Source organism: Peromyscus leucopus, chromosome 15, assembly GCF_004664715.2.
Source record: "Peromyscus leucopus breed LL Stock chromosome 15, UCI_PerLeu_2.1, whole genome shotgun sequence".
In the NCBI taxonomy this organism is placed as follows: domain Eukaryota; kingdom Metazoa; phylum Chordata; class Mammalia; order Rodentia; family Cricetidae; genus Peromyscus; species Peromyscus leucopus.
This window is the reverse complement of record NC_051076.1, coordinates 22,975,471-22,987,717: the sequence shown is the minus strand read 5'-3', so window position 1 is coordinate 22,987,717 and position 12,247 is coordinate 22,975,471. Positions and strand designations below refer to the sequence as shown.

Genomic DNA, 12,247 nt, shown 5'->3' with positions numbered 1-12,247 from the left:
AGCAGCACTCTTCCATGGCCTCTGCATCAGCTCCTGTCTCTAGGTCCCTACCTTGAGTTCCTGCCCTGACTTCCCTGGATGATGGACTACAAGCTGTCAGATGAATAAGCCCTTTCCTCTTCAAGTTGATTTTGATCATGGTGTTTTATCACAGCAATAGAAAGCTAACCAATACAATGAGAGAAAACATGAGATTTATCATTCTGAATCCGGTTAATTTCATTAAATAATATCTCCAACTCCATTCATTTTTCCTGAGAATGACATATTCCATTTTTTTTTATGATTGAGTAAAAGTCATGTATATGTGTGTGTGTGTGTACTCACTGTTTTTTTTTTTAAATCCTTTCATCTGCTGAAGGGCATCTTGGCTGGTTCTACATCTTACATTCTGTGACTAGCATAGCAATAAACAAAGATCTACAAGTGTCTTTGTGGTTTGTTGACCTAAATTCCTGCCAATAGATGCTCAGGAGTAGTTCAGCTGGATCATATGGTAATTCTATTATCAGGTTTTTGAGGAACCTCCATATTGATTTTCACAGTGGCTACACTGGTTTACATCACCAGGAGCAGTGATGTATGTGTCTCCCTTTCCCTACATCCTCACTAGCATTTTCTGTCATTTGTTTTCTTGATGATAGCCATTCTAACTTGGGTGAGATAGATTCTAAATGTAGTTTTAATTTGCATTTCCCTGATGACTAAAGATGATGATTTTTTTTCATATTTTTACTGGCCATTTGTTTTTCTTCCTCTGAATATTATCTGCTTGACTAAATTGCTCATTTATTGATTGGATGATACAGTTTTGGGGTGTTTAATTTTTGATATCTTTATAGATTATAGGTACTAATTTTCTGTCAGATAGATGGTCAAAATTGGTTTTTATTCAGTATCTGTTGGATTTAAATTAAAGGTAGAGTTGATATTATTAATGAGAAAATAAAATAATAAATCAAAGAAATGAAAATAGAAAAGAAGCATTATGTAATTTTGAATAGCTAACTACCAGAATATGTGTTTTTCAGTTCATTTGCTAGCTATATCTTGGATTAAAAGTCAATCTTTAAGTTTCCCTAGACTAGAGCAAAGGTGTACTGTCATTTCTAGTGAAGAGGTGTCAGAAAAGAGACCTTGTACTTTCAGTGGTTTAACTAAGGACCTGAGACTCTCTATGACAGATATGACAATGTTAGAATTCACAAAGGCAACACCTGCCCTTTTAAATGTGGACAAGAACCTTATTCACTTATGTCTAAGATTCTCATCTTAAATTTAAGCTACATGATTGTTCAAACAGTTGCTCATTCCTTCATTTATTTCTTGTTGCCTCTCTTCTATTTTTCTGGATCCTTTATGTGAGGCATCATGTACTTTGTTTCCCATTGCTGCTTATGTACAGATTGGGAATACATTCTAGCCTTTGAGTACTATTGTTATCTTGAGATGCAATGAAAATACTGCTTCTAAAAGGCTCTCTGTAATGATTCTGCTTACTATTGCATTTTGTAGGAGCCAGTGGGGACAAGGACACTGTAAAAACCCCTACAGAATCAACTAACCTGGGCTCATAGGGGCTTACAAAGACCGAACTGACAATCAGGGAACCATGGGACCAACCTAGGCTCTCTGCAAATGTGTTACAGTTGTGTAACTTGGTCTTCTTGTGAGACTCCTAATGGTGAGAGAAGATCCTGTCTCTGACTCTGTTGCCTGCTTTTGGGACCTGTTCCTCCTATCAGATTGCCTCATTTACCCTTAATAGAAGAGGAAGTGCCTAGTCTCACTGCAACTTGATATACCTGGCTGGTTGATACCCATTGGAGATCTACCCCTTATCTGAAGAGAAACAGAAGAGGAGGAGTGGATGGGGGAAGGGAGGAGAAACTGGAAGGTGAGGAGGGAGGGGAAACTTTGGTTGGGATGTAAAAACCAACCAACCAACCAACCAAAAGTCCCACTGCTCCATGGAAGTCCTTCCCATTTTGGGCTGTTCACATTTATGTGAATTTGTTATTTTACACAAAAAACTTCACCCTCCTTTTGGCCATCTGGTACTGTCTTCTGGACGTTCAGACTGTTCTTTTACGTGCAAAGGGTGAAAAGGATAGAATTTACTGCTCTCTGTTAAATGTTCTCTGGCACCCATTCAGGGAGAAAGAACAGCAGTCATGTACGAACACGGTTTAGAGAGGACTTGCTGAACATCAGGATGAACTCAGGAGTGTGATTCAGGTCCGACTCGTGAGGTCTCACCCTAGGTCAGGTGCTAATTCTTAGTGGTTCTAGAATTTGGAAAGACTGGGATCAGAGGCCTAGATATACACACTCCCAGTTCCTAGTAACAGCATGGTGGGGAGGGTAGTGGGGTGATGGCAGGAAGTAAGGATGAGGTACTAATTTTCACCAGAGTCAGAAGATATCAGGGGTAGCCTTGTGCTGGCCTGCCCCAAGCAAATACACCAGCTTTGGCTTTGTTTGTTTTCCATACTAAGTTCCCTCAGATTTGTCTCACGAGGGTTCTACTGTGAGGTACATGTGGGAATCATGGATGAAGGACTCATCAGCTGTCAGCCCACAGAGCTTGGGCCTCAGTGGTGCTTCCCATGGGATGGACTTTGTACCACTGGAATGTGTTTAGTGTCTTCTTTTGTAAAATGGCCCCAACAGGCTCTCCTGTACTCCCCTCCCACAGGCTCAGGGAATGTTGCAAAAGGAAGTGCAGAAAGATTCTAAGAGGCAGAGGTCAGTGGGAACTGGAGCTCAATAGTGTCTTCTGGACATGACAGGGCAATTGTACTCATGAACTCATACAGTAGTTGTGGTTGCATGTAAGACCTACATAATAATATCAAGCCAGTCAGCTTTCCATGATATGGGAGGGATCCCAAGGACCATCTCTAGCTGAGACTATTGGCAGGTCATCGCTTCTAAGGGACAGAGAGTCAGTTTTCCTCAAAGGTGTGGTCCCTGGTATGCTGCCCATGCTATAGTCAATGGCCTTACACCCATGCCCACATGGGCAGTGCTAACTGAACTCAATGGGTTATAAGAAAAAGAGGCCATGAGATTGGGATGTGAGGGGGGTTAGGGAGGAGTCTGAGGGACTGGTATACCAACCCTTGGGAGGACAAAATTTGAGGGGCGATGAAGCAGTGAGGGTGCACGACTCACCGACACAAAGGCTTGTGACTTGGTTTCGTTCAACTGGAGTTGAAGCTTCTTCTCATTGTCATACACTCCGTAGAGTCTCTTGGACCAGGTCTGAGGTACTCTGCTCTTGAATTTTAATGAGCTATATAAAGCAAATATCCTTTGTAGATCTAGGACCAGGCAGCTGCAGTTGTAGAAGATGACACCGAGTTCTTTCATCTGTGAAATTAAAATTGAGAGCATCAACGTGGGGTGCAATCGATGCTGTTATTTTCAGAGAAAAAAATGCATAAGAATGCTGTAGCAGAGACATCTTTTTTTTTAAATGCATTTTTTGTTACACAGAAGTATGTAGCTAGGACCACATTATAGCATATAGAATAAAAGTATCCTAAAATGTTCATATACAGGAATAGAACTTTTCCTCCCTTTTTGCATTTGGCCTTTTACAGAGACAATTTTACCAGCTACAGTTTTCATATTGACTTTTCACATTTTCCCCCCTCAACACCATTTTTTAAAAATGGATACTTAAGCAGCAGGACAATGACCCTCCATTGCAACATTACAGAGCGGTTGTAGTCATAGATCCTGGAGCCGCACTGCCTGGAAATCAGCCCACGTTCCGCAGTGTTAGAGCCATGTGATTTTTGAGTAATATGTTTAATCTCTGGACATCAGTGTCCTCTTACATAAAGTGGGGGTAATAGTGTTAACTACACAGATGGAGTTGCTATAACAGACTGGTTAATACACATAAGAGCAGTGCTTACAATCATTAAAAATTATGGCAAATTGTTATTCTTACAAAAACGGCATGCTCCTTGACAGCAGTAGACTAACACCCTGTACCAAAGAGACCATGGAAGTATTTTTTGTCTCTCTTTTCTCAGTGCATGAGAAGGAAAGTGAAGCCCACAGAATTAAGTAAAATTACAAGTCAGAGATCAAATCGGTGGTAAATTAAGAATTTGATTGCAGGTTTTGTGAATGGTGGTCAGATATACCCCGGCAAAGACCACAGTGGCTTCCTCTGAGTCTAGCATGTCTTTGTGGAAACTGTTCATTATATCTGATTTGCTCAAAGAAACAATGTAAAATTTTGATTGGAAAAGAGCAGAATACACATGTGAATGCTTTATATGACTTAATCTCCCAGTCAAGAGTTATTTGGGAGACCTGGGCTCTTGAGGAACCAAAGCAGGAATATGAAATTTCCTTCCCATCTTTTTCTTTCTCCAGGAGAGACTGACTACCATGTAGGGATTGTATGCCCTTGTCCTCCAGGACTACCAGTACAACATACTATGAGGGCCTTTCCATGTTCATCTGTTTTGAACTGTCTTTATTTCTCTAGCTCCATGGCAACCACAAATAGATATACATAGATTATTTAACCTGCTCAGGAACTTGTCTCTATTTTCTTGTTAATGCAAAAAATAACATAAACATCCTTGGACATATTCTTGTGTGCATTTGTGCAAGTATTTCTTCAGTATTGAGTGTTACAGTCAGAGGAACACATACATTAAAGTTAAGAAAAATGAAAGGTTTCAGAGGGCAGGTAGGTCAGGCATATGCAAAGATACTTAGTTATGACATGGGCCATCTACTCAGACCTGAATGGCTGGAGCTAAGCAGGGAGGAGAGACTGTGTATACAGGTCTAGGTGTGCCAACACCTCTTTCCAGGTGATGGGGTAGAACTACAGGGTGGGGATGTTGGATTCCGAGGGACTTATAACCTGTGATCCTGCTCCCCAGAACTGCACAGTAACTCTTAAAATACACCCTTTGTTAGGCTCTACACCCCATTGTTTGTAGTGTGGGGAGCTCAGCAAAGGAGAGAAGGCCCACTGACCCATATAAGGCCCCACATTCCTACTGAAGATTGAGTCTCCAGAGATCTCAGGCTAGCCTTGTCAGGGGGTCTCTCTATGACCACCTTCAGCATTGTTACTGCTGGACCCTTGCACCACAAAAGCTGTTCTGTTAAATTAAGCTTTCAGTATCAGGGGGCATTGGGTTGGTCTGCTGTGAGGACGTCTTGTTGAGAACACAGCTTGTTTGCATTTCGGACTAACAGTTATTTCAAGGGCCAGACATCCATCAATATCTGACGAGCTACTGTTGCCCATCCCTGAAGCTGGCACAGTCTCCAGCTCCAGACACTCAGCATAAAGTTACAGAAGAGAACTAGCATGCATTATAAAATCATGATACAATCTAAAATGAGCCACACTGGAGACCTACAACCAGCAGTGTTTCTTCACATAGGTGTGAATACTTGACCCAAAGCCCGTCTCCACCAGAGATGTCGAAAGGCTGCCCCTGAAATTAGGTAAGTTAATTAGACTTGGGATCTCACTGAGATCAGCAGACAGCCCTATTCTTGAGACTGAATGCAATTCTCTCCATGGATTCTGTCAAGAAGCTCAGCAGGATTCTCCTGGGAAATCAGGCAGATAAAACAGACTTTTTCATAAGCTTGTACACTACCATGTGACTAAACTTAGAGACAGGAAGAATTGTATTAGCATCGTGGCCCCTCAGTTTATTAGCTGTGTGGCTGTGGACAAGCTCTCCGACTTCTTTTTGTCACTGAGGAAGGCAAAAGCCAGCTGTGACCCCTGGGGACCGACCTGCAACCCTCCGCCATGTCTCTGTGTTTCTGAGATCTGGTTTGAGCCTTCAGCTTTCTGGGAAACAGTATCATAGAACATTATCACAGATAGGTCCACTCTGTGGGCATTCACGATGAACTGAGGCAAAACTGAGACCTTATAATTGAGACTGAACACACACAAAAACGTGAACATTATTCGAGCCATGAAAATGACCACACATGCCTTAGCCAAGCTGACTCAGTGTGGTTTCTTCACTACAGCTTAGCTTACCTCATTTTAGAACCTCCCTCACTTCCCACCAGCATCCAATCATGAAAAAAAGCCTTGCTTCCTCAAGCACATCCCCAAACCACCTAACAGAAACCTGAAGCCATAACACCCTAGAACTCACTTACTGAGATGCCTCAGGAACCTTCTCACCAAATCTGGCTGTCTCTCTATTCCTGTTGGCCTTTGGCTGGGGGCAGTGACCCTACACCCACGTCGTAGGACAGTGAGGACAGACAGGTCGGTGCCGCTGCACAGTGAGCATTGCTCAGCAGTTACTTTTAGACAAAGTGCTAGGTAGGTGTTCAGTATCACTCTAGTTAAAGTGGCAAGTTGTTCAGCAGCAGGACAGAGGAACTTCAAGGGAGATGATCAAATGAAGGACAATAGTGATAGCTGTGGACAAGCACCAAGAAGGATGCTGTATTTGGAAAAGGTTTTCCCACTGATACCTAAAGCTAAATAGTCCTCTTGGGACACTTCTGGTGTCTCTGTGATAGACTTGATCTTAGAACATGTGTCACCACGGATTTTAATCTGGGTATCTGGTGAACCAAATCTTCAAAAGCGAATGGGAAAATTGGGAGCATGGAATGAAAATGCTTATTTGATGAGAGATAACAGAAGCAGCACTCATTGGTCACTGTGTTCCGGGGACAGCTCCAAATGTCTCACCCATCTGTGTCTTAAAATCATTTTCTTGAACAGGCATCCTTTTCTACTGGCACACACAGTGATGAGCTTCACAGAGACATTTGCATAGAAGTCTGTCGTGTACTTGGACCACATTCACCCTCCTCTGCCCTTTCTCATCCCTCTGGCTTGTTACTCCCATTCATTTCTGTCAGGGAGTCTCACTTCCATGATCATATCTTATGTAGCATATGGTTTCACACAACTATATAAAGTGGAAGATCTACAAATGTGAGAAAGGCATGGCATTGGTTTTCCTGAATGACTTAGTTCATGTGACGTCATGATCTCCTGCTGCATTCATCCTCATGGGCATGGCCCACTTTTATCCTTCTTGTGGGCAAATCATACTGTGTTGTGCATGTATTCCACATTATTTTCATCTGCTGAGCTGCTGGCGGACAGCTAGCCTGATTCTGTAACTTGGATATTGTGAATAGTGGTGCAACACATCTGCTTTCTTAAACTTCTCTTGAAATCCCCCTCATATGTAAGGAAACCTAAGGTTGGAGAGATCAAATGCCTAACAAGAAAGGCAGCTGAGCCTACGGAACTTAATGACAGTGTTGCATTTGTAGGAATACTTCTTTAGTGAGGGATATCTTTTCATTTATCTGTGTCTTTAATTTCTTTTTATTAATTTAATGTTTTTGAGAACTTCATAGAGTAATAATGTATTCACATCATCCAGCTCCTCCTGTGTCCTCTCTGACTCCATCTCAAATTCATGACCTTTTCTTTATTATTGACACACACACACACACACACACACACACACACACACACACACTCACAAATACAGCCTACTGAGTCTACCAATTGTTGCTCATATGTGTATGTGTTTATGACTGACCACTTGGGACTGAATAGCCTACCAAGGGGCCCATCCTTGAAGAAGAGTGACTCTCTCCCTCAGCATCCATTAATTGCCTGTAGCTCTTCATCTAGGGCCTGGGTCTCATGAAATTTCTCTATCCAAGTTGGCATGTCAACTGCCTTTGTTATTGTGTTGGTCTTATTTAGGCAATCACATCATTAAAATTCTCTGAGTATAACTTCCCTGTCATATAGAAGTAGCAGATGTCCTAAGCCTCTGGTTCTTACAATATTTCCAACTCCTCTTCTATCATATTCTCTGAGCCTTAGGCATAGGGATTGTATTGTAGATGTATCAGTTAAGTTGTCTACAGTACTGGATTTTTATAAGAATTTGTTTTTGAGACAGAGTTTCTCTATGTAACAGCCCTAGCTGTCATGGAATTCACTTTGTAGACCAGGCTGACCACCTGCCTCTGCATCGCAAGTGCTCGGATTAAAGGCATGTACCACCACACCTGCCTTAAAGGCTATTTTAATATAAATATATAATGAACTTTGGCCATGTTTCTCCACGTACCCTCCTACCCTATTTCTTTCTCTAACTTTTCCATTTCTTTAGTTTCCTTCATCCCCTTAGACAATTTTCTCTCTGCTTTCATTTCATATATAACAAGACGAGTTTGTGTATCTATATAGAATCTGGGGTCCAAAGTGTGTAATGTGTGTTGTAGAAACACTCATTCCTTAAGCAGAGCACTTGAGTCAAGATGTTCCCTGGAGGTGAAGGCCCAGTCCTGCTGTTTATTTCTATGTCCTTTTTTGTCTGATCAAGTGTTCTTGTGTCTCAAAATTAAGTAAAAATTAGAGAAAACATGACATCACACTAGATCTTTTTTCCTTTTACCTTTGTTTATTTGTTTGAGACAGGGTCTCACAATGTATCCCTGGCTGGCCTAGAACTTGCTATGTAGATCAGGCTAGCCTTGAAGGTCCAGTGATCCTCCTGCCTCTGCCCCTTAGTTCAGGGATTACTGGGTGTTTTACCACCATGCACAGCTAAAACCCATTTCTAATTATTGTTAGTAATTTCTAATAATTATTCTAATTATCTTAGGATGGGCAGAAGGTGGTGATCAAAGTGAACCAAGAGATTCCTCTTCGCTAGGACACAAGTGGAAGCCTAACAGCAGCCAGGCTAACAGCAGCCAGGCTAACAGCAGCCAGGCTAACAGCAGCCAGGCCTGATGGGTTTTTGGAGTGGCAGCCAGGGCAGGCACCTGATGGATTCTCTTGTTAACATCACAGGGAGTGGAAAGACATTATAGCCTCCTCGTCTGCTGTGCTTCAGAGTAATTCATGCAACCAGCCAAACCACAGCGTCATTTATCATCCACACGTGTGCAGGGTACTGTTTCCATAATTGTATAGAAACGTAAACAAGTATTTTTAAAAATTTCTTGACAAAGACAAAAGATCCTGCAACTGCGAACAACTTCCAGGCTCCCAGTTAGCTGCTGATTAATATTTTGAGTTACTGCAGGAAACTTAATTACTGTGAGCTCTAGCTTCATTTATTTCAACCTTGAAGGTGAAATCTTTGTTATTGATAATAAAAGAATGAATAATAGCACTTTGGGGGCTCCAAGACATCTCCTGTCTTGAAACATACCCACTGTCCTGGCCCTTTATTCCCAGTTAGGTGGCTGGTACTATTTAACTCGCCGATGTCAGGTTTTCTATGTCTGCCACATGGGAATAAGGTTCCCTGAAGGAACAGGACCAATGGAAGAGACAGGCAAGGACACAAGAACTTCAGAACAGCTAGCTCACCCTTCTTTCTAAACTAAGGAAACGGAAGCTCCCAAAGGAAACTGACTTATCACAGAACAATGTCTTCTGATGTCGGACTCAAGCCAGACCTTTCCCAATAAAACTATGAAAGCATCATACTATGTCATTTGCTTCCCCGAGTCCGCCATCCCCTTCCCTTTCTTCCTCCTTTCCATTATCCCAATTTCATCAGTGCTTCATCTTTTTTTTATTATATATATGTATGTGTGAATGGTAGAGTGCCTTGCTTATGTGCTATACTCAGGTTTCAGTTCTCAGTGTTGAATGAAAACAATGGTCCTAAGCATGTAACTAGCTGATAAAGTGGTAGTGCTTCATCTTTAAAAAAATGTTTTATTTATTTTGTGTGCACATGTGTGTATGTGCACAGGTGTGTATGTGCACAGGTGCATACATACACATGCATCCTAAAGCCCATGCGTAGAGGTCAGATGCTAACTTTGGGGAGTCACCTCTCTCCTTTACTCTGTGTATTCTGATATCATCCTCATGTTGCCAGGCTTAGGGACAGGTGCCTTTGCCTGCTGAACCATCTCACTGGCCCCTCATCTTTTCAAGGATCTGAAAACTTTCCAGACTACCGTAATGTTTTATGAATTTGCCATTTCTGCTGCAAAAAAAATCCACACAACCACCTCTTGACCTTATTTTGGAAAAGGGAAATCAGTAGGCCAAACCTTGACAGATTAAGGACAGGAGAATATTCATGGAGAAATCTCGGAGGAAGGAGACCAGAGAGTAGAATGGGATCCAAACATTCGGAATCACACTTCAGTTATTTGGGGGGGGGTATTTTAATTTCATCTTCCTTCTTTACAAGAGTTGACATTATTCCCAAATGGCACCAGGGTTCTCCTGTCATTCTTGCTCTTTTCTTATTATTAGTATTACTTTTTTTTTTTCAGTACCAGGTAGAATTTTATTGTACCTATTGTCATACTCCTGAGAAAGGAACAAAAAAGAAAGGAAAATAAAAGACTAGAATTTTAGTGCTAAACCATCAATAAGAGTTAGCTTCCTGGTTAAGCCGCTGTCTGCTGCCTTGTCCACAAGGTTCCCGATTGCAGGGGTAGTTCTTCATCCTTCCAAACAGCACTGGGACACCATGCTGACTTCTGCAGTTGCTATTCAGAGGGCCTGATCCAGCTGGGAGCCCCTCAGCCTTTGGTTCATAGTTCATGTGTTTCCATTCATTTGGCTATTTTTTTTTCAATAATTGAGTAAAACTGAAATTTATTATATGCTACAGTCGTCTTAGGGACCTCCATGCTATATATATAGCCTCTATGGTTCTATGGGTTGTGGTCTGATTGTTCTTTATTTTATATCTAGAATCCACCAATGAGTGAGTACATACCATAACTGTCTTTCTGGGTTTGGGTTACCTCACTCAGGATGATTTTTTCTAGTTCCATCCATTTGCCTGCAAATTTCATGCTTTCATTGTTTTTCTCTGCTGAGTAGTACTCCATTGTGTATATGTACCACATTTTTTTCATCCATTCTTCCGTTGATGGGCATCTAGGTTGTTTCCAGTTTCTGGCTATTACAAATAGTGCTGCTATGAACATAGCTGAGCATGTATCTTTATGGTATAAATCAGCATTCCTTGGGTAGATGCCCAAGAGTGGGATGGCTGGGTCTTGAGGTAACCGCCATACTGATTTCCACAGTGGTTGTACAAGTTTACATTCCCACCAACAGTGGAGGAGTGTTCCCTTTGCTCCACATCCTCTCCAACATTGGTTGTCATTGGTGTTTTTGATCGTAGCCATTCTAACAGGTGTAAGGTGGTATCTCAGAGTCGTTTTGATTTGCATTTCTCTGATGATTAAGGATGTTGAGCATTTCTTTAAATGTCTTTCAGCCATTTGTAGTTCTTGTTTTGTGAATTCTCTGTTTAGCTCTTTAGCCCATTTTTTAATTGGACTGTTCAGTGCTTTGATGTCTAGTTTCTTGAGTTCTTTATATATTGTGGAGATCAATCCTCTGTCAGATGTGGGGTTGGTGAAGATCTTTTCCCAATCTGTTGGCTGTCTTTTTGTCTTATTGACTTGTCTTTTGCCCTGTAAAAGCTTCTCAGTTTCGAGAGGTCCCATTTATTAATGGTTGTGCTCAGGGTCTGTGCTGTCAGTGTTTTATTTAGGAAATGGTCTCCAGTGCCAATGCGTTCAAGAGTGCTTCCTATTTTCTTTTCTATTAAGTTTAGTGTAACTGGATTTATGTTTAGGTCTTTGATCCACTTGGACTTGAGTTTTGTGCATGGTGACAGATATGGATCTATTTGTAATCTTTTACATATTGACATCCAGTTATAAAGTCTTTTTTTTTTTTAATTTTTTTTTGGTTTTTCGAGACAGGGTTTCTCTGTGTAGCTTTGCTCCTTTCCTGGATCTCACTCTGTAGCCCAGGCTGGCCTCGAACTCACAGAGATCCTCCTGGCTCTGCCTCCCGAGTGCTGGGATTAAAGGCGTGCGCCACCACCGCCCTAGTATTACTTTTATAATGTTCTTCAGACGGGGTCTTACTATATAGTTCAGGCTGTTTCAAACCCTCTCTGAAGTGCTAGCGTTAGAGGTGTGTACCACCACATCCACCTCTGTCTTCTTGCCTGCTCAATGACCACAGGCAAGGTGAAGTCATCTCAGCTTCAGGTGACCATCTTTGGTAACCTTTTCAAGCCTCTCCAATGATCTGCTGACTCTGATAAAACACGGGGCCAGATCTGAGCAGCTCTATCTTCTCTTCACATTTATAAAACAGCCCACCCCTTCCACACCAGGATAATGATGATGATGATGATGATGATGATGATGATGATCAGTTGCCATGCAG

The 12,247-nt window shown here is 41.7% G+C and overlaps 1 protein-coding gene across 4 annotated transcripts in view; it reads right to left on the bottom strand.

Annotated features, from left to right (window-relative positions):
• Nucleotides 1-12,247, bottom strand: part of Pld5 (phospholipase D family member 5) — a 329,510-nt gene that overhangs the window by 22,561 nt on the left and 294,702 nt on the right. For all 4 annotated transcript variants that reach the window (XM_028865531.2, XM_028865532.2, XM_028865534.1 and 1 more), the window contains one exon: nucleotides 3,178-3,375. In XM_028865531.2, the coding sequence (XP_028721364.1) occupies nucleotides 3,178-3,375 (198 nt within the window). The remainder of the gene's footprint in view (nucleotides 1-3,177; nucleotides 3,376-12,247) is intronic.